General features: G+C 33.9%; 1 protein-coding gene across 1 annotated transcript; it reads left to right on the forward strand.

Moving 5' to 3' along the window:
* Positions 1-2,894: 2,894 nt before the first annotated feature.
* Positions 2,895-23,502, forward strand: ACTR6 (actin related protein 6). Its single transcript, XM_019732202.2, has 11 exons — positions 2,895-3,054; positions 4,960-5,077; positions 5,589-5,657; positions 6,523-6,646; positions 7,781-7,916; positions 8,007-8,063; positions 11,534-11,632; positions 11,723-11,801; positions 16,224-16,395; positions 18,040-18,178; positions 20,230-23,502. Exons 1-11 carry the CDS (start codon positions 2,987-2,989, stop codon positions 20,357-20,359), a joined length of 1,191 nt encoding a protein of 396 aa, XP_019587761.2. The 5' UTR covers positions 2,895-2,986; the 3' UTR covers positions 20,360-23,502.
* Positions 23,503-24,128: the final 626 nt, after the last annotated feature.

A 24,128-nucleotide genomic window follows, 5' to 3' on the forward strand; every position in this document is an offset into this window, starting at 1 on the left:
GTAGATAGTTAGGTATGTGATCATAGGAAAGAATGTGATTATTTTTTCCTGTGTGATCACAGGAAAAGAACCTCTGGAGCCTTGTGCTATTTACCTTCATAAGGTTGTTGTGAGAATTAACCAAGCTAATCAAGATAAAGTACTTAGAGAGTTCCAAATACAATAAAATGGTAGCTATCATTATTAATTCACTAGGCAGAAAAGAATGTGTCAGCCAGGTGAAACACAGTTATGAAAAAGGACAGAAGTGTCCAAAGTTCATGGTTTCTAAATAGCAAGTGGCCTAATGTTGTGGCTAGAACAAAATGTGGATTCCTTTTCAAAGTAGTAAGTATCAACGAATCCCACAGGTTAGTGTAGTTATAGTATATTTTCATTGAAAAAATACATGGTAGTAACATTAATTTTACTCCCTGGATTGAGAGAACACATAATGTCACAAAACCACCATAAATTCAGTATTTAAAATTAATTTATGTTTTTGTTAATTGCATTTAATTATCAAATTTTCAAAAAGTTAAAAACATGACTGTCATACAAATATATAATAAGTATTCATCAAAGATTTATGAACTCATATTAATGTAAGAGCCAACAAGATAGGGTATAAAGCAATTCACTCAATATGACAAATATGTTGCACATGTTCGTCATGTATTTATAGCAAAACCATATTTTTAACTACTTTAAAATTACACATTGCCAAAAATATATATTTGAAAAGTAGTACTTACATGCTTATTTATGCTAAAACCTGGGAGGAGGAAGTGAATAGACTCAGAACTTTTACTGAACAGTCTGAACGGAAGCTGGCTCATACTGGCTCACAAGAACCTATTGTGTGCATCTCTTTCCAACTCTGTGTTCTGTGTTTGGTAACTTCAATATAGCTTGAAATCAGCCATTGTGGCAGTATTTATATCACAGACAGTGGTAAACACTACAAATCAGGGCTTGATTTCCGGGAGATCGGGTTGTTAAACATTTACCAGCACACACTTTGAGATGGGTTGAAGGGGAGTGAAATTGCAAATGTATGCATATTATTTCATAGCCAATGTCAAGCCATGAAAGACTTCTTTGGAAAGTGTATTTGGGGAGGATGATCAGATTTCTGATTTAGAAAAATATCTGCTAATAATTAGGCGCCCAGTACAAAGGATAGGTCATAATGAGAAGAGAATGGAGGCAGGAAGGGCACTGAGAAAGCAGTGGCATTTTCAGGTGAGAAATACAGCAGTTATCAATAGAGATGAAAGGACAAGGACAGATTCTAGAGATTCAGTCAAGGATAGAGCTGAAGGTAGTTGAGGTTACTTCTAGCTTGGGGCATTGTGTGGATCTTGGGACAGATCACTAATAAAGATAAGTAGTATAGGTAGAATTAGAAGTTTTGGAGAGAAAATTCAGTTTGGGATTTGTTGCTTTAAGATTATCTCAGCATATCTGGGTAGAAACATTCAGGTTACAGTGGAAATGGAAATTCTGCTTTAGGATTTATCTGTGTTTAATGGTAGCTGAAGCCAAGAACAAAAATGATCCTGATAAAGGAGCATGTAAAGGACAGCAAAAAGAGAAACTTAAATGTGAAAGGGATGATGACCAGAAGGAGAGATGGGATTGAAAGAATGTATTTTGAAAGAGATGAATAGAAATGATGGCTGTTCCATGATGTAAGATTTATAAAATATTCTTTACATGTTTGTAGTAAGGAATCTTATTGATTTAATACTAGAGAAAACAGAATGACTAAAATTGGATATAATTTTGGACATCCAATGACTGTTTTTGATACAAAGTGTTATAGACACAAAAAGAGTGCCTGACTTCAAGGAGTTTGCCGTATTATGCAAATTAACAGAGAATGATCATATGTAAAAAGATGATGATAACTACTACCAGGTACTTGACTTTCATCATTTACCCTCTATAAAATAATTCTGTAGAGAGGTGTTACTAATATCATTCCATTATACAGATGAGGAAACTAAAGCATAGAGAGGTTAACTAGCCTGTCCCAGCCATCTAGTAGCAAATCCAGGATTTGAGCTAGGAGTTTGAATTCAGAGCCTGTACTCTTAACCACCATCTCTTTGATTTCAGTAATAATTACTTCACGAATTGTAATGACTAAATTACTTAACACATGTAAATCTCTTAGAACTGTTTACCCACACACATTAAGCGCCGACTGTGTATTAATCACTATCATCTTCATCGCCCAAGATTACACAGACATTTTGTAGCAGAGTCCGGATTCCAATCCAGAATTCATTCTCTTGACCATTACGATACACGGGAGTGAGCCCAGAACATTACAGCAACACACAGGAGCACCTAATTTTATGAAGGGGAACGAGAGGAAGTGTGTTAAATGTCGAGAAGCCTTTTTAGGTAAGATAACAGAGCTCTGTCTTGAAGCACAAGTAGACAGGGGAAAAGTGTGAGAGTGAGGAAAAAAAGCAAGGCGGTTGACAGAACAGCATGTTTGTAATTAAGGATGGTGGGATCCTACAGCAGGATGAGCAATGGCAGGGAATGAGGCTGAAGAGACCCCATGTTCAATACCATGCTGCCTTTGGATTTGCACTTTATTCTCCATAATTGTCACTGTCTGACCAATACTTCGAACACACATACACACACACACACACACACACACACACACCCAGGTTCGCTGCAGAGGTTAGAAGAAAGTTGCAGGAGCGAGTCATTATGTGAAGTAAAGGACAAATACGCAATGGGTGAAAGAGTACTACTACTCTAGGATCTCACCACGACGTAAACGACTTAGGCTTGGAAGCACAGCACGACTCTCGCGGACAGGCCAGGCGGCTGCGCATTCTCTGGCTTCCGGCGTCTGCCGTTGCTAAGGGAGACCGGAAGCGCGTTCTTAAGCTCCGCCCATGCAAACCATAGAGTGCCGGAAAAATTGTGAGCAGAAGTGTCGGAAAGAGAACGCTAAGACGGTGTGATTCGTGCTAAAATGACGACCTTAGTGCTGGATAACGGAGCCTACAACGCCAAAATCGGTTACAGCCATGAAAATGTATCGTAAGTGTTCGTTTTCTCCGAAGGATAAGGCATAGACGCCTAGTAGTTTCACATCTACGCTTCATCTAGGGACGTCAGTAAACTGCAGACGCCCCCACGCGGTCGCAACCTAAGCCAAAGGGATGCTCTTGTTGGAGCTAGGTGGTTGGGGTTAATTTTGGGGTTCGCGGCCCCGGAAGTGGCACGTGTGTTTCGTTTTGTAACAGGAAATTGCTCAGGAAAATAGGCATCTAGAGAAGCGGTTCCTCACAAAGAGGTCTGTACACAAAGTTAATGAATCCTCAGGAATCGTGGACAACATTTTGTTTGTATATACGTTTTGTTAGAGATGCGATTATAGCTTTCATCAGATCCTGAGAGGGTTCCTTGACACTCCCCTCCCCCAACCACCCACCCCTCCGCCAAATGTAAAAACCACTGTCTTAGTGGCTGGAGACTTTGAATTCTTGTGCCTAAGCCCTTCGAAGTGCTCATTGGCTGACGTGGTTGATTATAGAGTCAATTAAAGAAATGCTACAATAGCGTTCATAAAACAGATGTTTGCATAAAGAATAAGCAAATTTAAAGAAACGCTTTTCTTAACATTCACAGAGAACTTTTTCCTTTTCTTTCCTCTCTTCTTTTTTTAAGAGGACAGTCGAACTGCTTAGGAATGTAAATTGTTAGTCTTCTAGAAAACATTTATCAATGTATATTGTTGTTATCCTTTGACACAGCAGTTCTATTATCAGTCACCTAAGAAATAAGTTGCTTCATAAGAGTAAATACGGGAAGCTCTCTATTATTTATAAACATTGTGTATGGTAGCAAAAAGAAAAAAAAAGGAAGTAAGCTAAATAATCAAGAATACCAAATTGCTTAAAATTATGATACAATCATAAGAGACTACAATGCACTTTTTAAAGTCATGTCCTCAAAGAGTATTTAAACATAGAAAAAATGACAACATAGTAAATTAAGCATGTACAAAATAGTTTTGAACAGTATTAAATCCATATACTTTCTCCCCACCCTATCTCTCTCCACAAACGTACACTTGTATAGTATGATTGATAATAGCTGTAGTTTGTCTTCCTAAACAGATTGTGAGTTCTTGGTGGACAGCAACCATATTTAAAACTACTTCCTACTTCTGTATCCTATAGCATCTTGCTGATTGCAAATCTTTGACTTAATGGAAACTTAATTTTATGGCCAGAATTTTGAACTTGTGATTTTTTTTTTTTTTACCAGAATGGTATTAAGAATTTCTGAATTGGTCAAACCACTATGTTGTACACCTGAAATTAATATAAAATAATGAACGTCAACTGTAATTGAAAAATTTAAAAAGGAGGGGAAGGGTAAAAGGAAATAAGAGGTTCAAATTTCCAGGTATAAAATAAGTAAGTCATGGAGATGTAATATACAGCGTAGGGAATATAGTCAATAATATTGTGATAGCATGGTATGGTGTCAAATGGTTGCTGGATTTATCATGGTGATCATTTATCTTTAGGTATATAAATGTTGAATAACTATGGTGTATACCTGTAACTAATATAATATTGTCTGTTAGCTATATTTTAACAAAGATCTTTAAAAAAAGAATTTCCAAATTAAAGCTAGAAAGACCAGAAACTTTATCTAAGTTCCACTCTAATCTGTGTGGTGGCAGAACCAATACCCACCTGTAAAGATTTCTTGAAGATTATTTGAGAAAGATAAAGGGTCTAGTATAGAACCTCGTGCATACTAGAACCTTTAAAAAAAAAAAAGGCTTTTTAAAAATTATTTGAAGACAGAATGAGAAACACTGGTTTTGGATATTTTTTGGCATCCAAGGTGGTAGTTAAGTAAACATATTTTTAGCAACTAAGTAGTTAGTTATGTTATTTTTTGTATTGTTTGTTTCTTTGTTTCTAGGGTTATTCCTAACTGTCAGTTCAGGTCAAAAACAGCACGTCTTAAAACTTTTACTGCTAACCAGATTGATGAAATAAAGGACCCTTCTGGACTCTTTTACATCCTTCCTTTTCAGAAGGTAATTCAATTACGTATCATTTCTAGCATTATAGACCTAAATTTAAAGATAATTTTAAAATTTATGTATAAGATTTTGTATGTATGGAAATATTTGTAGATCTTTAAGAAAAGGTTATTTTAAATTTTAAATAAGATCTTATTAAAACCAAAACTTGACATTGTCTTGTTAAAAATAAATGACCATGATTTAGTTACTGATTGTGGGTATGAGTACTGAATTTTACTTGTTTGTGTTAAAGCTAAATGAGATAAATACATTAAAGAAAATAAATATAGAGAGGCATCTCCCCATACTGGTGTCTTTTGTTCCTTTGACATTTTGGTTGTTGTTAATTTGTAATTCTTTGAACTTTTAAAAGGAAGAAAACAATTGGTTTGAAATTCAAATAGCATTAGACTGGTGAAAGTTACCATAAAGAGACAGAGTCAGTGATTTAGGATATATTAACATGATTTTTTTAAATTGTTCAAATACTTTTAATAACTAAATTTGTAACAACTTGTTTTAGGGTTACTTGGTGAATTGGGATGTTCAAAGACAAGTTTGGGATTACCTTTTTGGAAAAGAAATGTATCAGGTAACAAATTGGAGTATGTATTCAAATTTCTATTTCCATGTTTTATTCAAATGAAAAATTAGAAGTTACATTTTAAGAGTGATAAACTTCTAAATATGTTTCAGGTATGTATTTACGTCACTTCATATACTGAGCTTAGCTGTGATTTTCAAAATACTAAATAAATCCAAGTGAATAGAATTTCCATTTTGAAGTGAAATTTGGGATTGAGAAAAGATAGTCTGTATGTAATTCAAGATTAAACTTTTACTTCAGATTTCTATTATTAGAACAATTCAATGTCTCATTTTTATTTTCAGAATAAAATATTTTTGCCTGCATATCTGAATGTATGAATATTATAATATGTTTGTACTTCAATGTCTGTTGTGTGATTTTAGATATACTGAGAGAATGTGCAAATTTTAATGCTTCTTAATGTGTGAGAGAGAATTATGTAAACATTAAATATCCTCAAGCTTCTTGCCTTTTAACTTTTAAAAACGAAATGACAACAGCCCCAATGCTTGTAGTTATATCATTCATTACTTTTGCATAATTATCTTTAAACAATTTGATAGTACCATTTTATTAATGCTACCATTAAGAGAGTTAAAATTGAATAATAGTTAAACTGCATGAATTCTGTAACCAGACCCCAGGGTTCAAATCCTAGCTGTGTTACTAACTAGTTTTATGAATTTTGGTAACTTACTCAGTTCTTCTGTCCTTCAGTTTGCTTACCTGTAAAATGGGTATCATCAGACCTGTCTCCTGTTGTGATTGGATTATTCTGAGAGTTAAATAAGTTTGTTTATGTACGTAAAACAAGTGTTCATAATTATAATCACAAAGTTATAAAACTTGTGGGATTTTTTTCTCATAGGTTGATTTTTTAGATACTAATATTATTATCACAGAACCATATTTTAATTTCACTTCAATTCAAGAGTCAATGAATGAAATCTTATTTGAAGAATACCAGTTCCAAGCAGTATTAAGAGTGAATGGTGAGTTAAAAGTTTTGATTGAAATTGAGTTATGTGACTATGGATATGAATAGGATAAAGAAACAGTTAAAATCCAAGAATATTGGGTGACATTCTTTTAGAGTTGAAGGAAATAAAACATGGAATTTAAAACTAGATGAACCCTTAGAGATTTCTCTCACTTTATCTTTTTACTAATATGATATTTCTCCCTAATGAAGTTACTAACCACATATTTCTAATCTCTTAAGCATTATTGTTTCTGAGGTAGTTCTTTTCTGTGACTGATGTGTTCGCTATTGTTATTATTTATTGAAATAATGTTAATAGTTCAGGCTGCCAACAGCAAGAAAAAGAATCTGTAAGTATCATTCAGAAGTAAGTTTATTAAAGGTTAGAATTACATTACATGGCTGTACAATGAAAGTATTCAGATATTTAGCTTGAGGAATTTAAGTCTATATGAGCAACAATGTATTACAATAGTTAAGAGCACAATCCTAGAACAGTGTTCTCAACCAAGGGTGGTTTTGCTCCTGGGGGGACTTTTGGCAATGTCTGGAGACGTTTTTGGTTGTCACAGTTGTAAGGGTGCTACTGTCATCTAGTGGGTAGAGGACATACATGCTGCTAAACATCTTACGATGCACAGGCAAGCCCAAAAAGAAGGAATTATCTGGCCCAAAATGTCAATAATTATAAGGTTGAGAAGCCCTGACCTAGAGTCACACTGCCTAAATTTGAATCCTGGCTCTGTTACTTTCTAATTGTGTGGTTTTGGGCACATTCTTTAACTTCTCTGTGCTTCAGTTTCTGTAAAATGGGATTGTTCTGAGGATTAAAGCACACATACTCATGGAGTTTAGAATAGTGCCCAGCATGTAATAAATACTCAATAAAATTATCTGCTGTTAAAATAATTATAAGCTATGAAATTAATATTTACCTTAAAAATTTGAGCACAAATTTATATTTACCACAACAGCGACGTTTTAAAGTTTAAGTACTGCCAAGAACTTGACAGAATTATGCATATGCGTATAATTAACATTTTTCTTATAAAGTTTTGTTGCGCTTGCCTTAGTTTGCTACCTTTATTGCTGTAAATTAAATATACTTTCATTTAATTTTTTTCTTTATCTTTTTTTTTAATAGCTGGGGCTCTCAGTGCACATAGATATTTTCGAGATAATCCTTCCGAATTATGCTGTATCATTGTAGATAGTGGATATTCCTTTACACATATAGTTCCTTATTGTAGAAGTAAAAAGAAAAAAGAAGCAATTATTCGGTGAGTTGCATTTAATTTTCATGTTTTTTCTTAGGATAAAACTGGAAAATGTGTAATAAACTGAACCAAATTTCCATTCTCCATTTTTAGGATAAATGTGGGAGGAAAACTATTAACCAATCATCTAAAGGAGATCATATCTTACAGGTAATACTTAGCTGTGATTCTTTCGGAGTATATGGTGCTGGCAATGAACTTTTTCAAGCAATTTAAATTTTTTCTCATCTTTAATTGTAACTTTAGGTGGTAATTCTGTTACTATTCATAAAGCTACATAGCACATATAAACCCAAATGATATTCAAATTGAAAAGGTGTTTAGAAATAAAATGGTAGTGTCTACCAAAAAGAAATTTCCAAATTCTAGGGAGTTAATATATTGATAGTATTATAAAATTATAAATGTTGTACATGTGAATTGTAGCGCAAATTAAAAATGTGTGTAAGGAAATAAGGATCTAAAAGGAAAATAAATCTCTGCCTTCTCTTTCCATTTCTTATGGCAATATACTATTTGAACGTTATCTTTATTTTTTAATTTCTATAAACCTTAGTAACATATTGATATTTTTGATTCTAGAATAACCAATATTATTTGTCCACTATTTTAAAATGAGAAATTAGTATACTTTTCCACCTTCTAACTTTTTTCCTGCCTCTAAAATTTTATTTATGCTATTATTTTAAATTTTCTGTGTTTAAAAACGTAAGTAGAATTCTTAAATCTCAATTTCTTGCTAAATTAACTTTGGCCGGTATAATACTGTCCATATTTCCTAGCTCCCTCTATGTTACGTGAGAAACTGAGTGAATCTTCATTTATTTCTGCCTGTCCTCCCTCCTTGACCTCTTTCTTCTGTCAGTTATAACATTACTTTTTTTTATCAGTTTTATTGAGATGTAATTCACATACTGTGCAAATCATCCGTTTAGAGTGTACAGTTTCATTGGTTTTTAGTATATGCATCTATTATCACAATCAATTTTAGAACATTTTCATTATCTCCAAAGAAACCCACTCCCATTATCTCGAGTCATCCCCCCAGCTCTAGTACATTTTTAAAAAACTTTTTATTCTGACATATTTATAGACTCAGGAAGTTGCAAGAATGGTATACAGAGCCCTGTGTACTGGATATTTCTTAGATTGGAAGCAGCAAATTGGAAGGTTGAGACAGATGAGGACATTAACCAAAACCCAGGCAGTTTGACTCCAGAGCCTGTACACTTAATCATTCCTTCGTGCTGAATGGAAAATACTTTATATATTTTGAAAAGCAAGGGTGTTGAAGTTGAACTTGAAGAGAATAAGCTGGAAAGAATACCTAGAAATATGTACGGAAAAGAATAATAGTGAAAGGAGACTTTCTGTAGTAGATGATAAAACGTTTTTAAATTGTAGTAATTAAATTAAGGTGATACTTGTATGCAGATTCACTGATCAGTGAAACTGAATAGTTAATCCTGAATCAAACATTATATTTTAAAGAAAAATAACAGTATATACTAAAGAAAGCATCAGAAGCCAGTGAGGAGGGTGTTAATTATTCAGGAAAGAATACAGGGAAAGTTCGCTCTTTGTAGAAAAATTAAAATTTTACTTTGCCTCATACACTAAAGTTCAAGTGAATTTAAGACTTACATATAAAAAGAAAACCACAACAAGAAAATATTTAACTGAGTTGGCTAAGCATAAAAACAATAGCAGAAATAATAAAGGATATATTTTTCCTACATACAACATGTTAAAAAATAAAGTTTTATTGAAGTAAAACATTATATGTGTGTGTGTGTATATATATATACATATGTATGTACAGAAAAATTGACAGTCTTTGAGTGTACAACTCAGTGAATATACCCAAGTAACCAGGACACAATTCAAGCAGAATATTACCATCACTCTAACTTCCCTTTTGTTCCTTGTTAGTCTGGAAAAACGACTAACTGCCAACAAGATAGATTTTGCCAGCCTTTGTGCTTAAGTACATAAAAAATTTAAACCTTATGTATGTCAAAAGCCTTTGTAAACAACACAAAAGTAAATATAAACTTGAAAAAATAATTTATTAGACACTACCCTGGTATAAAATGGTTAGATAATTCTCAGAAAACAAGTGCTCAGTAGCAAAGATAATCATTAGAGAGTTACATGCAGTCAAAGGACAAATATGGGTAATTCTAGGACATAAAAAATGTTAAACATCTATAGTAATTAGATTCAATTCAAATATTAAGCATTTGTTTAGCAGGTTGGGATACATGAATTAACAAAACGTAAGAATTCCTCTTTCTCATGGCACTTAGTAAAGAAATGCAAATTAAAATACCATTTTTTACAATCCAGATTAATAGAATTATTTTCAAAAGATGACGTTGTAGATTTGTGATATGGACACTCTTGTTTGCTGCTGATCAAAGCATAACTTGAAAAAACTTTTCTGGTAAATGATTTGGCAGTATACCAAAAGACTAAAGATATTTCATATTCTGTGTCCTAGAGTATGAATAAATAATGAGATAACCAGAGATATAGATACAAACACCTATATTTCATTGATTCTGAGTTGTACTTTTTTACATTTTAACATCTGAAATTGTGATGAATCTTCCAATCATTGGTAACTTAGAACTGTCATAGTTTAATTAGCATTTTTCTTCTTATTGGCACTATTGTGCACCTAATAGAAAGTGGAATATGGTATATATGAAGATATAACAAAAGAAAAAAGATAGAAGCAATAATAATGTTTTTTATTTATTGAGTACAGGGACTATGTTAAACACTTTAAATGTATTATTATAGTTATGTTAAGTTGGTGATCTTACTGTGATTTTAGAGATTGAAGATACTGAGTTCCAAAGAGGTAAAGTAAGTTGGCTAAGTCGCAATTAAACCTCAGTCTCTGACTCCAAAGTCCATGTTTATAAACACAAAAGTATTTTTCCTCCCTATTATAAACTTCCAACATTAGGAATATTGATAAATATATTTTAATAGACCCCTCTGAATATTACAGGGCAGTAAAGAGTCATTTTTAAAGACTATGTAATAGCATAAGAAAATGTTCATGAGATAATGTTTAGTCTGAAACGTAAAAAGAAAACACGTACATAATCTAAGTGCAGAGAAAAATATTCAAAGGAAATAACCTCACATTTTTGTTTTTTAAAAATCTTTACATTAAGTTTGTGTTTTCTTTGATTCACTCATCAAATATTTGTTAAGCATCTACTTTGTGCCAGGTACTGTGTGCTGACTCTTAATACTTATATAATCAGAAAAGAAAGAGCAAAGAGTTAAGGCAAGATTCTATTCAGAATGGTTAGAGGAAAAACTTTGCTCCTTAATTGGATAAACCTTACCACTTAAGACCTGTTTTCAATTTACTCCTGCAAACTAAACTAATACTTGCCCTCAGAGGGATAATGTGTAGATTACATAAGATAATGGACATGAATATTCCATAAAATAACAAATATTTTATACATTCAAGAATTCATTTAAAAAAATTAGTTACCCAAAAATTTAATTCCAGAAAAAATGTTTTCAATGATAATTGTAAGTTACATTTAAATTTTTCCATTTTAAATGTTATAACTTTTATTTCTCTTTAGGCAGCTACATGTTATGGATGAAACACACGTGATTAATCAAGTAAAAGAAGATGTATGCTATGTGTCTCAGGATTTTTATAGAGATATGGATATTGCCAAGTATGTATAATGGTAATCTAAGAATTGGGAAGTTGATTCTTGGATAATGTTACACGTTAATGTATTTCATGTCTCTATTTTGTTTTTCAGGTTAAAAGGAGAAGAAAATACAGTAATGATAGATTATGTTTTGCCTGACTTTAGTACGATTAAAAAGGGCTTTTGTAAGGTAATTAGAAAAATCCTCAATGGTATTTCTTCAAGTGACCACTTCAGTCCGATTTGAAAAGCATGCAGCTGGGATTGGCGGTCTTACAGAGTTACAGTATTGACTACTGCCCTCCAGGTGGCCATTTCTCCAGGCACAAGTGCATAAATGATTAATAAATACAAGTATCTCACTAAAGTTATTTAGAAAAAGAACTGTTAGTCAAATGATAGCACATGGACAGATCTGGAGATAAACAGTATTATTACCTATGTTACGGTTAACCGTTTGCTGGGTTACTTAAGAATTAGTTTAAATCCAGTTAGAAGTTGGTTATCTGCCTGTTGTGAATATTACTGATACAGCTGACCCGGGGCTGAATTATACCCATGGTTGGTCTGATATGATCAGATTCTAGTTGCAAAGGGCAACATCCAATGCACTTTCAAAATGTTGAGAAGTATTTTATCTTGGATGTCAAAATAAAGTAATTTCTCCTTATGTTTGATCAGCTCAGGTAAACTATCAGTTCTGTGTTTAGATAAACGTGAAATTTGCCCTTCTAGTTACTGGCTTGATGAGAACGTTAAAAATCTTTGGTAAGAAATGGAAGTATATTTGCACAAGGAGACATTTATGGTAATTTTCATTGCAGTATACTTTAAAAGAGTGAAAAAATTGGGAAAAGCCTAAATATCCACTAATGGAAGAATAAATAAACTTGTATATTCATATTATAAAATAAGCAGTAGTGAAAATGAAGTAGAGCTACGTGATCACCATGGATAAGTCTCAGAAACATGTTTCTGTCTAAAACATTTAAAACATAATAATGTTTAAAAGCAAGTTTTAGAAGGATATATACAGTTTCAGGCTATGTAGAATAAATTATGTTTAGGAATATATGTATGTATGAAATACATATAAGTATATAAGAATATAAGTATGAAATAACAGTATAAAACTGTATATATATATATGAATGATAACACCAATTTAAAAAGGGGAGTGTTACTTTATCTGTAAAGCTGCATTAAACTGGTTGATAGATGACGTGGGTTTTATATAATTATACTGCTTTGTATGCCTGAAATGTGAAAAAAAAAATTTTGGCCAGATTATTGAGGTGAAATACAAATCGGAATTCAGAGTAGGCTACCCGATGTCTTATAAAATTGAAATCATCCTGCAGTGTCCTTAGAAATAGATCCCTGTGGAAGTACCGGGGCTGTCTTTTAGAGGAGGGAATTGGGACAGATTATGGGATTAGGTTGCCTGGAGGACATAAACTAGGGAAACTTGAAGCCCAAGTCCTACATAGGTTATAGAATGTGTTTTTGTCTTTATACGACAAGGAAAACTGCTCCAAACAGATGGACGTCAAACTGCTTTCTCATTAAGCACATTTGATCATCCTTACATATTATAGCTGATTAAAACACTCCAGTGATGTAAAACACCAGTTTATAGCACTCTGTAGAGTTAATGGTGGATGTAAAGTAATCCATATTTCTACAGGGGTGGACCTTGAGGAAAGTCTAGTGATTCCCAATTTCTCCAAGCCTGACTGGTCATTGGAATCAGCTGGCCACTTGAAGAACAATCAGTATTCATGTTCTCAGTTCCTGTCCTTGGAAGTACTTAGTGCCTGAGTTTGAAAATTTAGGCTTAATCTTAAAAAAAGAAAAAGTCGCCTTTAGATGGTTGGACTGTCAACTGGGTTAGGAAATCTTTCTCTTTTTTAAAATGTAGTTCTCTCCTACCCTGCAAATGACAACCTGTCAGTTTATTGGACATTATCGACTAAACTGCCAGTTTCCTCCTTGCCAAATCATAAGCCTTGTTTTTTCAAACCTGCACCTTATCTACTGAGCCTGCGTATAGGTGTGGTTATTCCGCTTGGTCATTGTTTTACTCATTATCTTTGGAGAAAAAAGACAGAAGCCACATTATTTTGTTTGCATTTCTTTTATGGGCCTTTGGTCTTGTGATCAGAATCTTCTTGTGGACGGTGCTTCTTTAACGCAGTATAGACTTGTTACTTGTACACTTTGATATCGGTTGAGTGGACAGAGTCAGTTGGACTGGACTTTTGCCAGACGATGGAATGTTACATCGAATGTCTGTTCCAGAAATAATGGTTTAACCTTTCGTTGTCAATTAATGTTAACATTTATACTTTATTCACAATGCATGTTAGTTAAATCACGCATATTTTAATAATTTTTAAAATTTAGAAAGTTATATTTTGTTCATGTTAAGATTACTCCTAAGATGTATTATTTTGAATTTAATGCGTGATTAACTTGTTTTCATTGTTGCCTAATAACATAACAACTTTGATAACGGCTGATAAATATTTATGAAATTAGAAAAACAATATATACAATGAAAAATAATTATATTTGTTTGAGAGCCTTTATACGTTGAATATTGTTAACATTTGGACCTTGATAGTTTGTCCAAGAATATTTTTAAATACCTAGGAAAAAGTTATAGACTTGATTTTCTAATAATGATAGTAACAATAACAGTAAGGTCTATAATATTGTCACTGATTACAACGCATAGAAATTCTCGTTTTATCTCTTATCAGAAAATATAAAGTATAAGGCACTTGACTGACCTGAATTGAGAAAATAGCCTTCATGATTAATGACTACCACGTTCTGCAGAGCCATTGTAATTTAAACTGATCCTTTCTTTCATGGTATCAGAATGAAATTTATGACGGCTGCATAGTACCCATGGCCCACACTGACCAAAATAGCAACTCCCAGAAGCCTTTATAAATTCTATCATTTTTCTCTGTCTAAAACAAAAACCTTTTTGGAATTGCAGTCTTAAAAGCCAACTATTTGTAGTTCCAGATTACGTATTAACAGTTAATGGCTTTAGAGCAGAGGTGTCCAAACTTTTTTCAACTGTTTTTATCAAGGGCCATATATGGTAAAATACACAAACAGCCAGGCCACTCACTCAAGGTGAAGTACGTATTGCCTCACCTGGTTTATTTAAGTAAACGAAATATATTTTTGGAATTTGCTGCGGGCCAATTAAAAATGGATTGCAGGCCGCAGTTGGCCCGCAGGCCGCAGTTTGGACACCCCTGCTTTAGAGCTAACATTCAATAAGGATATCTAGTTCTAGCTCTTTTCCCTAGTTAGATATTTGATCTTGGGTAAGTTGCATGACCCTCTTCTATAAAATCAGAGCTATGGACTAGATAACCTCTAATTTTTGGCAACTGACCTCCAAGTCTGCATTTGTCTCAGGTTATTCTGAGTGTTGACAAAATGAGTTCTGTCCTTTCAACTCAAGCCAGTATCACTTTTCAATGAATTTATAAAATTATAGGAAATATTTTTCATTCTACCTGAGAAAGAATACTTTATCTGTGAAGGAATAATATTCTTTGCTAGTGTAATAGTAGTTTAATTGAGTTAAAAGTGATTCATAGTTCTTCCTAGAGTATTGTGAATATTGTTTAATTTTAAGGATATTTTTATTTAAAAATAAAGTTTCGAACATGGAATTTCCAAATGATAGCAAAAACATCGTTGGCTTACATGCCATTGTTCAAGAGCTTATTGTATACTTACTGTGTACCAATACTATGCTATGCTACGTAATGGATATGTGGTGGCATACAATATAGACTATGAAGGATAATACAGGGTGATAGTAGAGAGGAATGGAGGGACCTTTATTTGGGAGTCAGAAAAAGCCTCTCTGAGGAGGCTGAAATCTGAACAGAGAGATGACTGATTATATTAAAGAATCTGTAGTAATTTTTATATACATTACTCTTTAATAAGTTACTAATATTCCTTTTCATATATTTTAAGTATTTTTTATACTTATATGAAGGATTGGGATATACTCTGATATGGGAGGAAAATTGCATGATATGAATCAAATGAAGTGAGTGTCTATAACTGAATCTAGAAGAGCTGATGATTCTTAGTAAAATTGAGAGAGATCATTATTTTAATGATGTAGGATGCTGCAGATTATTATTTTTTCTGGCCCCATCAGGAATGTCGCTCACAGATGGGTGGGTTAGCAGGGAAAAAAAAGAGAATTTCAGTGATAATGCCCAATGCCTAAATCATTTAGAAATCAATTTTCAAGTAGAGATTGTATCTGGAATCAGTCTACTGTTATAGGTAGATTATGAAGTTCCCACTCCTCAGTTCTCCTTTCTGTGTTAAAATGTGTGGAATGAGGCCAGATTATCTCCAGGGGAATAGTATATTAGAGTCAGTAATTATTTATTTTAATAGTTTAGGCAACAGGAGAGAAGGCCACATTTTTTTCTAACTGAGCATCGCGAAACTTCCAAGAACATGGTTAATATATTAGTATTACATATTACTAAATGTTATCAGTTATGTGAGCTAGATAATGTAGCTTAAACATTTTATCTTATTTTTCTTTAAGCCAAGAGAAGAGATGGTGTTAAGTGGAAAATATAAATCTGGGGAACAAATTCTTCGTCTGGCCAATGAGAGATTTGCTGTTCCAGAAATACTCTTTAATCCTTCTGATATAGGCATTCAAGAAATGGGAATTCCAGAAGCTATTGTCTATTCAATTCAGAACTTACCTGAAGGTACATAGGTAAAATATTGAGTAGTAATGGTAGTTTTAAAATATCATAAGCTCTCTGAACCCTAGAGAAGTCATGTGTTTCTTTAAATAATTTCAGCAAATGGCAAGTCTTTTATTTGTGGAGATTTCCAGATCCAATAATGTACTTGAATAATTCTTAATTTATTGGTCCTAGATTATAAATTTGATATAGGAGGTCATTGTGGTCCACTTAAACTTGAATAAATTCATCTCTCCATGAGTATTAAATTGCCATATCCATTTTAGAAAATGTTTTAATTTAACAAATTTTCACAGAATAGAAATTTATACTTAGCAATTTAGTGGTTTTTAGCTGTTGATGGGATTCATTTGTTCTTTCTCTTGTATTTGGATTCATCTATAGAAAGTTAATTTTAATGAGATTGAAGTATGGCTCTTCCCAGTGATGTCTAGGTTCTCCTGAAACATTTAACTAAATTATGTTCAGTGTCTTCCTAGTTAATAAGGGACAGTCTAGGCGTTGGATAAAATGTAGCACATGAAATATCTTATCCTCCCATTGAAAAAAAAGAATGAAAAAAAAGTCACATAATGCTATCACCCTAATATAATTATTTCACAACTAATTTAATATTAATATTTCATACTAATTTCACATTTTACAGTCATGGGGTATATAACATATTGTCCTAAACTGCCTTAATGTCATGACACTCAATGTCTATATAAGGGAACTTGTTTCTTGTTTTGTGAACAGAAGCATTATGTGGGATGGCCAGTACCTAATTATTGTACTAATAAATTTCCCTGTGGTGCTTAGTAGGCTTTTAATACTGGCTAACCATATGGCACTTAATGTTTGCCCTCACGTAATTAATGAGTATAGAACATTTTCTTTAAATATTATTATAGATTATGAGTATTTACCCCTATCAAATGTAAATATTGCATAGTGCTTACATAAATATCTGTCTCAATGAGATAACATGGAAATTTGGACTCCCAAGTTAAAAAGTCATAAAGGACCTCCTTTTCATTTTTACACTAGCTCAGAATCTCAGCCTATCTAAAGACCCTGTCCATTTCAGGGAAGAACAATTATAATGATTAAATGGCAGCGACTAGGATGTTATTCATTTATGTACAGCTTACATGTGTAATATAAGTAGTGAGTAGTTCAACCCTTTTGCCTTTCTTTTAAAGATCTATGAGGTCATATTTCTGTTTAATGTGTCTGTCTAAACTATAATCTGATTACATAATCTTAGAAATTATAATTTATATGGTTATGAAAAATTATATAGTTTCCGAACCAATGACTACTGTTTCCCCGAAAATAAGACGTATCCCGAAAATAAGCCCCTGTTAAGATCATTAGCCAGACGGACGCAGTTATGACGATGGTCCAGAAGAAGATGACATGACTGTATTTGAATAAATGTGGATTGTTGTACATGAAAAAATAAGACATCCCCTGAAAATACGCCCTAATGCATCTTTTGGAGCAAAAAATATGAGACCTGGTCTTATTTTCAGGGAAGCATGGTATAATCCCTAATTGCTTTTACCTAAGTGCTCATCCTTATCATTCCAGAAAGATAAGTAAACAGATTTTCTAATGCCTTTTTTCTTCTTCCCTTTCTCCTTTTTTTTTCTTTTAAAGAAATGCAGCCGCATTTTTTTAAGAACATTGTTTTGACAGGAGGAAATTCCCTTTTCCCAGGATTTAGGGATCGGGTTTACTCAGAAGTTCGATGTCTCACTCCAACAGATTATGATGTTTCTGTTGTGCTGCCTGAAAAGTAAGTGTTGGCTTATATAGAAACAAAACGTGGAAGTCGTTTCATAGATAATGTGGTCTGTAGGCAGACTTGAGTTTAAAACCTGGTTCTACTACGTTGGCAAGTTTATTTCACCTTTGGAATCCTCATTTTCCTTTTCTCAGAAATTGAACTGACAGACCTTACATTTCAGTGGGTGAAATGGGATGAAGTATGGGCAGTGCCAACCATAGTGGTTTGTACATAATGGGCATTCGGTTGATGTAGGATCACTTCCCTATAGTCAGTTAGTCCTCATTCCTAAGAGATTTTTACAGGCAAAGCAATTAGGTTATTATCTACTTGAGTTATCTGAGATGTATCATTTCTTGAGAGTTTCTATCCAGTATAGAAATTTAAGAATTGAACCATTAAGGTAAATTATGTCAGCATTTGAGATCTTGCTTCCTGGCAATTGTCATCAGTTTTGGCTCAAATAAACTCTTAATAAAAATTTGAAAAAAAAAAAAAAAGATTAAGTTATGTCAATTCCTAAGTTGTTTTGGAATGTTTTAAAATAATTTAAAATATTTTAACTACCTTTTACACTTTACAGATCTTTCTTAAATTTAAAAGTGTGTTACCCCTCCATCTTACTAGAAAAAGCAGATATCATTATTTCCACTTTAGTGGTAAAAAAAAAAAAAAAATTAAGGTAGGTTGGTGCAAAAGTAATTGCGGTTTAAAAGGTTAAAAATAATTTCAAAAACCGCAATTACTTTTGCACCAACCTAATTCAGAGCTGTAAAAAAGGCTTACAGGTTATCCTGTTCAACGTTCATACTTTGTAAATAAAGAAACAAGGGCCCATGAGTTGGCAAAGGCCTTACAGTGAGTTAACAGCAGTGACCATACTAAAATCCAGTTCTCTTTACCTTGAGGCAGGAGCTCTTACCAAACATGTGTCTAAATATCCCCTCCTCCCAAGTCTTAAGTGGCAGAATTGCATATGAAACCCTACATATCTGACTCTTAGAGTTGTGTTTTAAAGCTAAAATAGAGTTTTTCAAAATCTATAGCAGTTAATAGAAGGCCCTATTACTTAGTTTTATAGCTATCAGATAAAATAATAACCATTAGATATTAAAATAATTTTTAGCAGCATTGATGTTCATATACTCTAGAGTATGAAGCATATTGGATTTTTATCCTACATTTTAAATGTAAATCGTGCAGATGTTACAGGCCAAGGGATCCACAGAAATAGTTTTATTCTTCATTTATTCACAAAATCTTTATTGCACATCTAGTGCTCGTGTGTGTGTGTTACACACACACACACACACACACACACTCCCCCCACCTAAGGTTAGAAATTCAATAAATACAAAACATGTATTAACTTTTTAAATCATTTTTCAGATTTAAAACTGAATTGCAGATAGAGGAACAGTAGAAATAGAATTGAGTCATAACACAAAGTATAAACCGCTTGTAGATAAAACCAAAGTACATGTTTAATGTGCTCTAATTATACTTATTGTCCATGTCCTACCATGTAACTCTTTATCATGCACTGTTTTCTAAATGTCTCATTTATTAAAGGCAACAAAGTACAGCAGCAAAGCACAGACTGTGTGAAAACAGTCCAGGTTAAATGCTAGTTCCAGATTTAATCTCTCTGAACCTCATTTTCCAAATCTATAAAATGGGAGTTATAATAGCTGTTTCATGAATTGCTGTGTAAATTAATGAGATGACATAGCTCTGCCACACACAGAAGTTGGACTTGGTTATGACGACATGTTTTGTTTTAGGCATTTTTGGTCTTTTGCTTGTATCCTTGTATTTATTAAAAGTAGAAGGTCCATAAATCCAGGGCACTAGGAAAAAATCCAAAGAACACTTCCTTGTAGTTGTGACCAAAGTTCTTTCTGAGTTTGCTTTACTTCTATGAAGTTGATGCTTATTTTCATACTTCAAATGATTTTCTGTTAAATCAGGTTGGGTAGAGATTGCCATACTTTAGTTACTAATTAATGTTTCAGTTCCATAAAACCATCTGGGTTCATTTATTTTACCTTTATTTTTAGCCCTATTACTTACGCCTGGGAAGGTGGAAAATTGATATCAGAGAATGACGATTTTGAAGATATGGTGGTAACAAGAGAAGACTATGAAGAAAATGGACATAGCATCTGTGAAGAGAAATTTGATATTTAAGAAACATTTCTGAATGAACATTTTTTGGCTAGTTGTGACAAAGGTTTAATTTCAGTGTTCTTTTTAAAGGAGGTTCAGGGTCTGTGTTACCTTTCATCTTAAGATAAAGTCTTAACTTATGTAAATACTTTGCTCGCTCCATGGGTAATTTTCAAAGGTTTCTAAGCTAGGTTATTAAGTAAACTGTAACTCAGCCCATATTTGCGTTTAAGACCTAGACTCCCATAACAATGCTTATACTGTTTTTGAGAGCAGGTTTTCTTTCATTAGAAGATGAAAGGTTGAATGCGTTTTAAGTTTAATTCTTCATAGCTGAAAGCAGAAACTTAACTGTCTCACTGGTCAATTTTCCTAGAAAATAGTTTTGTGTGACTATAATTAGGAATTGGCCAAAGTGTTTTCAGGTTGTTAGGATTTCTTTCTCTCTTAGAATTAAGTATTTTATTTTGAAGTTTTCATTTTTATTTGTATATACAAAAGTTGGGAAGACTAATCTTGTGGGTGTTTAAATGTTTATTTTTTATTCAGAATAAGTTTGAAAGGGTAGAGACTAAAGCCTTTTTGTTCATTACTATGTTGGCAGAAATGTATTATTTCACTCATAAAAATACTGTACCAATTTTTGGGTTAAAAAGAAATTTGGAGTTAACTTGAGGTTGTTTAAAAACTCTTCATACAAATGTCAGTGTTTAGTTTGAAAAACTCTTTTATATAATCCACAGTAAGCATTTTGAGATGTTAAAGGCTATAGTTTTCCAATTTAAGGAAATAGCTGTCAGTGATCTTAATGGATAGATTAAGTAGGCTTCTTTGATTGCAAACAGTAGAAACTCATTGGGGCTATCCCAAGCCAAACAAAATTTATCAGCAGGACCGAGGACAGCTCATAAAAATCTGAGAGAAAACTGGACCTTAGGAAGAATGAAAACCAGATAATCTTAGGAATGTAAGTTATAGAAATTGAGAAACAATCCTAACAGAGCACTGCCATCAAAATACCTCAGCTTCTGTATTTTCTATCTTATGTTACTGTGCTCATGAATCAAATTCCTACCAGTCTCCTTACCCCAGTTAGGATTTTGTGCCTGCCCCATGGCTCTGGGGACTTTGACAGTCTACTAAGATAGCCTAGGGTGAAAAAAGGTAGTTTCCCAAAAGGAAATCAAGGTGAAGAGAGAAAGATGCTGGGCAGGGTGAAGGAGCTGTCTACTACAATCATTATTTGGTTAATTATTTGGGTTAGGGCCTGATTGGTCCTTCTTAAACGTAGGCTGGTTATTACAGAGTTGCAATTGATTGTATTTCTGTAATTCCTATTACTAGCATATAATCTGTGGGCAGTGTAGCAAAAAGATGCTGGTAGCATTTTGCAACCATACAGTATAATAGTGCTAGAATTTCAAGGTGATGTGGTTGGAGGTCAAAAGATAAACCCCCATTTAAAGGACTTTCCTTGACTTGGCCAGGACCTCATCCTGGACAGACAGAATACTGTCACACCAACCAGGGTGTTTTCCCTGTGAGGAGCTGGGGCATTCTTCAAAGCTGCATTCCCCAACCATGCCCCGGCCCGAGGTCTTCTGTTATGTTCTGCTGAGAACAATGGGTGTATGTTCACTTCCTTACTACAGTAAACTGTAATTTCTCTACACAGTGTAGGTTTCATAGTGCTCATTTTTGAGACACTAAAAATTCATTTCTGAAATTAATGAACATTGACCCCCAATCCTTTATCTCTAGCATCAAAGCTCTCATGCATTTCTCCCCCCCCCCCCCGTTTCTGCCGCCTCCCCCACACCCCCACTCCGGTTCAAGCCGTTGTTTCTCAGTCTAGTTGAGTAGGACACAGCTCCCTGGCCCATGCTGGTATTATGAGCCTTGCGCCTCCCCCCCCCCACACACACTGAGGCAGTCGATCGCTAGTCGTTGGTCGGCCGCACACAGCAGCTTATGGCAACTCTTGCCTGCTGCAGCCTGTGGCAGCTCACACCAACTTCTGACTGCTCACAGCAGCCCATTTCCAGGGAGAGCTGTTGTTCACAATCTTAGCTGTAGAGGGCGCAGCTCACTGGCCCATGTGGGAATGGAACCAGTGACCTCCAAGTTAGGAGCATGAGCGGGGCTCCACCCACCTGAGCCACTTGGCGGCCCCGCTCCCATGCATTTCAACACCTAATTTTGAAATTTTGTTTCTAGAGATACTATACGGTAAGTTAATTTCGAAGAGAACATTTAACATTAGCTCTAAATAGCATGAGATGATGCATTAAAGATTTCTATTATTTTGCAAAAATATTGATGATTTCAGTTTGAGATTTACTAGAAGTAGAGAGAGAACTTAGCTACATTTGAATTTATAATTTTTATTGTAATTTGCATGCACGGAAACATGTTCCAGTGTTGGCCATGCTTTATGTACACCATGAGACAGTAGAGGATTAGGATTTACAGCAATGAGTAGTCAAGATAGAACAGTCCTCTCAAACACTTTTCAGTCTTGGTTTTGAATTTTTTAATTCAGTGGTGATTGGCTTGACATAGCAAACTGATCATGTTCACCTACCTCTTTACCTGTACCAGGTCCATTTAAACATATCCAGCGGAGAAGGGAGGGAGGTAAATGAGAGGGAGCAATGCACAGGGAGCGCTTCAGTGCTATTTGTGACGTACTATTTTTTAAGCTGAGTGATGGGCGCCATGGATGTTCATTATATTAGAATCTATACTTATTGTGTTATGAAATAGTTGATACTATATTTTGACAGAAAAATAGATCCTTAAGTGACTCTAGGAAACAAAAAGGGTGCCATTAATGAACATATGTGGAGGAATTTCTAAAAGATGGAAAACAAATTGCATTAAATTGTTAGAGAAAGAAGAACAAGAAAACCCTTGTCCCAGATCAGAGCAGGAGAAAACTAAGGACATAAAAACAAGTACAGAGATATTTTAATTCTGGGCAAATACAGAGAGTAGGAGTTCATGAGCGAGCCATTAAAAGAATAAATCGGAAACAGCTGAGCATTACTCCCTTGCTTGGAATTGAGGCTCAGCGGTAAGAAGAGAAGTGTTCAAGTTGGAGAGAGAAGGAATAGAACCTGAAATGTCATAGCTACTAAAAGCAGCAGAATAAAAAAAAGAAAGGAACAGCTGATTGTGGCACTGTTTGATCTCTGTACAGACGAGACCTCAGACCCCATTAGAAAGAATTCTGACTGGGCGGGGCCCTAGAGAACTTAGTGCCCCTTCCTCCTGCTTACCTAGGAAAGGCACCATAACCAGAAACTAGATTCACCAACAGGTAGATAGGAATTCATTCATAAATGAAAAAAACAGACACCCATGCAGTAAACATTTGAGGGGTACTTAACACCACCAGAGAGGCACCAAATCCAAGAAACAAAAACGAAACCCTAAGGGAATATAATAAGCAAAAAGAAACTTTACAAGTTATATTCTGTAAGAGACTGATGAGGGAATATCTATTACAACATGAACAAGTTGTTAAAGACAGATCTTAGAAATTAAAAATAGGATTACTTATGCTTAATTGATAGGTTGACTAGCAGAATGGATCCTACTACTGAAAAACAGAAAGAAGCTGAGGGAATTTTCACCAGAATGTAGCACCACTGAGCCAGCACTGGGATGGCAGAGGAGAGGCTAGCTACCGTGTTTCCCCGAAAATAAGACCTAGCCAGACAATCAGCAAAAATTAATATATGACCCAGTATTATATATCATATCATATATCATGTCATATTATATT

The sequence above is a fragment of the Rhinolophus sinicus genome, linkage group LG02, assembly GCF_036562045.2.
Source record: "Rhinolophus sinicus isolate RSC01 linkage group LG02, ASM3656204v1, whole genome shotgun sequence".
Classification (NCBI taxonomy): domain Eukaryota; kingdom Metazoa; phylum Chordata; class Mammalia; order Chiroptera; family Rhinolophidae; genus Rhinolophus; species Rhinolophus sinicus.